The sequence below is a fragment of the Panthera tigris genome, chromosome E2 (assembly GCF_018350195.1).
Source record: "Panthera tigris isolate Pti1 chromosome E2, P.tigris_Pti1_mat1.1, whole genome shotgun sequence".
Lineage (NCBI taxonomy): Eukaryota > Metazoa > Chordata > Mammalia > Carnivora > Felidae > Panthera > Panthera tigris.
The window spans coordinates 5,758,628-5,762,434 of record NC_056674.1 but is presented as its reverse complement, the minus strand read 5'-3'; the positions used below and the strand labels follow the sequence as shown (position 1 = coordinate 5,762,434).

General features: G+C 39.1%; 1 protein-coding gene across 1 annotated transcript; it reads right to left on the bottom strand.

Moving 5' to 3' along the window:
• Nucleotides 1-468: 468 nt before the first annotated feature.
• On the bottom strand, nt 469-1,410 carry LOC102954402 (vomeronasal type-1 receptor 4-like). Its single transcript, XM_007091062.2, has one exon. The coding sequence runs from the start codon at nt 1,408-1,410 to the stop codon at nt 469-471; it is 942 nt and encodes a 313-aa protein (XP_007091124.1).
• Between the last annotated feature and the right edge of the window lie 2,397 nt (nt 1,411-3,807).

Genomic DNA, 3,807 nt, shown 5'->3' with positions numbered 1-3,807 from the left:
TCTCTGAAAACGAATTTACTCTTCAGCTTAACTCTGGGTTATCCATTATTCTGCGGAAGTTTTTGTTGTCTTCAGTATATTAAATGACCATGTCAAATGGTGTCCCTAGTTTAGGGAATTTGTCATAGAATCCCATGACTAGTTAATTTTGCAGAAAATTTATTATGTCACATTGAAAGTTACATGCTCAATGACTTCATAATCTCCAGATTGTTTCAGGAACTGCTGTTTTAATAGTACATGGGTTTCAAACTCCCTCACTTCAAATATTAAGACATTTATATTATATAGTATTTATATGATAATCATATAATATTTCATTTATAATTGCATTTCACTTATTCATTTCACAGCAGAAGCCTAGTCTGTGTTATCACCCTCTTGTAATATGACGGTTTCAGGATTGTGGTTAAACCATCAAATGAATTAATGAATAAAAAAACTAATTGTTGTGGATATGCATATTATTTACACATTTATGATAAATGTAAGCAATTTTGTATTTCTTTTCTTGACAAAGCAGAACCGGGACAATCTAGAGTCATGGCTCATGAGGATGTAGGGACTTACAGTTGGAAAACGTGCGGTGATTAGTGTAGTGGTGTTCATCAGCCACCAACTGGGATTGTCAAAAATCACTGAACAATTGTGAAAGATGAAGGAGAGAATGCACAAAAATACAAAGGTGATGACGAGGATAAGGATGCTTTGGGTGGCTGTAGACTCAGGGGAGGATCTGGTGGAGAGATTGTTGCTGTGAATGTATTGGACTTGCTGTTTGTGCCTGTGCAGGATTAAGACCATGGAGCCGTTGGCCCAGATCATGAGCCCCAAACAGAAACCATCATGGAATAATACTGATGCTAAATGCAATAACTGTGCTATGTAGTCAGGACCTCTAGAATAACAATAGCCATAACTCTTTGCCTTTGTGACATTTGGGTGGCTCCACTTGCCAGTTATATACATAGGAATGATAATACTAAACATAATGTTCAGGATCCAACAGAGGATGTTGGAGCTGCCCAGGTAGTTGGAAGCTTTCACTTTTAGCCCTCCCCACCTGGAATCCCTGGGACTGATGATGATCATCTGGAAGAGGCTCAAGAGGCAGACGGTGCCAATGGACACATTCCTGCACACTCTGTGAACATAGAAAACAAATTTGCATCTAATATCATTGAGGAATTCTTTTAGTCCCCGAACTGCCATCATGTGGGGGACTCCTTTAGAGAGAATGACCAAGGAGTTGGCTATAGTCAAGTGCTTGAGAATCAAATCTGTGGACCTGAACCCCCATCCCGTTAGAGAAAGTAAGAGATAATGGTAAAGAAGATAAAAATTCCCCAGAAGTCCAACTATAGTTTGTAATAAGAAGATCATTACCATTACCAAATCAATGGCGGTCATTCTTCAAAATCCCAAGGAGTGAAATTCTTCTTCTGAGCCAGGTTCCTGCATGGGAACAGGAGGCGTGAGGCACATGTCATGTTGGCTGGAATTCAATGTTCTCCACTAATTTTAGTTCATACTTAGAAATACCTACTCAATGATTCTTATTACGCGTTTTTAAGAGTTGAATACATCACCTTTGAAAAGCTCTCACGAAATACAAGTCACTCCAATGAGGCCATACCTATAATAAATTCTGTGTTCTTCATAACTCCATGAGACAAGCAATAGCGTTATTTCTATTAGAAAAATAGGGAGGACTTGGACAGATAAAGTTTAATGATTTCTCTAAATGTAAGCCATATTATGGGCAAAGGGTGGACTTGGCTTGGCTGGTAAAAAGACAATGCGTTAAAAGAATTTTTTAATGTTTATTTATTTTTGAGAGAGAGAGAGAGCGAGTTGGGGAGAGGCAGAGAGAGAGGGAGACACAGAATCTGAAACAGACTCCAGGCTCCAAACCATCAGCACAGAGCCCGACCCGGGGCTCAAACCCATGAGCCATGAGATCATGACCTGAGACCAAGTAGGACGCTTAACCAACTGAGCCACCCAGGCCCCCAAAAACAGTGCATTTAAACACTAAACTATTCTGGGGCACCTGTGTGGCTCAGTTGGTTGAGCGTCAGACTTCAGCTGAGTTCAGGACCTTCAGGTTCAGGAGTTCCAGCTCTGTGTTGTTGGCTTCACTGCTGTCAGCACACAGCCTGCTTCTGATCCTCTGTCCCCCACTCTCTGACCCTCCCAACCACCCCAAGGTCTCTTTTTCTCTCAAAAATAAGCATTTAAAAAAACCCACTAAACTATTCTAACATGACTACTTAACTGTGTTCCTGAAGAATACAGATGTATGTTTATTCATTTTCATACTTTGTCTTCTTTTTTTTTTAATTTTTTTTAACGTTTATTTTTATTTTTGAGACAGGGAAAGACAGAGCATGAACAGGGGAGGGGCAGAGAAAGAGGGAGACACAGAATCTGAAAGAGGCTCCAGGCTCTGAGCTGTCAGCACAGAGCCCGACGCAGGCCTCAAACCCACGGACCGTGAGATCATGACCTGAGCCGAAGTCAGACGCTTAACCGACTGAGCCACCTAGGCGCCCCTCTTCTTATTTTAGATTGGTTTTACTTTGTTTTACAATTTTGTGTGACAAGTTTCCATTTATGTGTATAGGCCATTACAAAATACAAATATAGATTTAGATTTCATAATAAAATATTGATACATTAATTATAGTATAATTCTGTCAGGGACTGCATTATGATAAATTATCTTTAAAGAAGGTACAATTGGCTCTATTCTGGGATGGCAACAGAAACACTAATATGCTTTTATGCTGGGTGCAATATGGCACCTATCACAGGAATCATTTAACACGATGTCAGTCCCTGAACTGTGGGACATGAACCACAGTATGTGATAAAATCATGTAAGGTAGAAACTAAACATTAGCATTTTCAAATCATAAACTAACCTGTTTATTAATACATGGCTAAAGTAAAAAGTGCTAACAATAAGGCAAGATTTATGAACTATTAAAATATAGACTCATTTCAAAACAGAATCTCAAGAATGTGATGTATGTGTATTTTATAAATTGAAATTAAAAAGTTTAAAATTCATGAGATAACTTATTTTTTATTTGAGAGACAGAGTGTGTAAGCAGGGTAGGGACAGAGGTAGGAAGAGAATCTTAAGCGGGCTCCATGCTCAGCTCAGGAAGCTCAATGCCACAACCCTGGGATCATGACCTGATCTGAAATCAAGAGTCAGACACTCAAACAAACTACTGAGCCACGCAGGTGCCATGAAATTTTAAATCAGATAGCACATCAACAGATACATTGGGCCTAAAGCCACTATCTGACACCAATTGTTATTCTGTTACCATTTCATTTACTGCTGTTTCTCACTAAAATGAACATATCCTGGATATTCTCAATAGGAAACTATCACTGTCTCCATTAAACACTTAACACAGTCAGAGAAAGCCTTTCTACTCTTGCATTTATCATTTGGAAATACCCTTTTTACACAAGGTTAGAGGATTCCTGTGGTTTCACCCCACTTTTTTTTTTTTTTTTTAACAACACAGAAGTGTTACAGGCACCTCTGGCAATCCTGAGAATTTAGTCTATGATTCCTGTAACACAGCGGGAACAACAGATTGATTTTGGTAGTTCAGTCCTAAACACTAGGAACCAGGTTTCCTTATCACTTGATTAAATACCAATAGTCACTTTCAGTGAGGATTACACTAAACACATCAGGAGCCATCAGAGATTGGTAAATGTCTACAACCCCTTCTCTCTCTATTAGTTCAATTCAAGCCTCAGAGTTATGCTTCCTTCCCT

What these genes read in the sequence shown, in the direction of transcription:
- LOC102954402 (XM_007091062.2), bottom strand. Translation starts at nt 1,410, where the DNA reads ATGACCGCCATTGATTTGGTAATGGTAATGATCTTCTTATTACAAACT.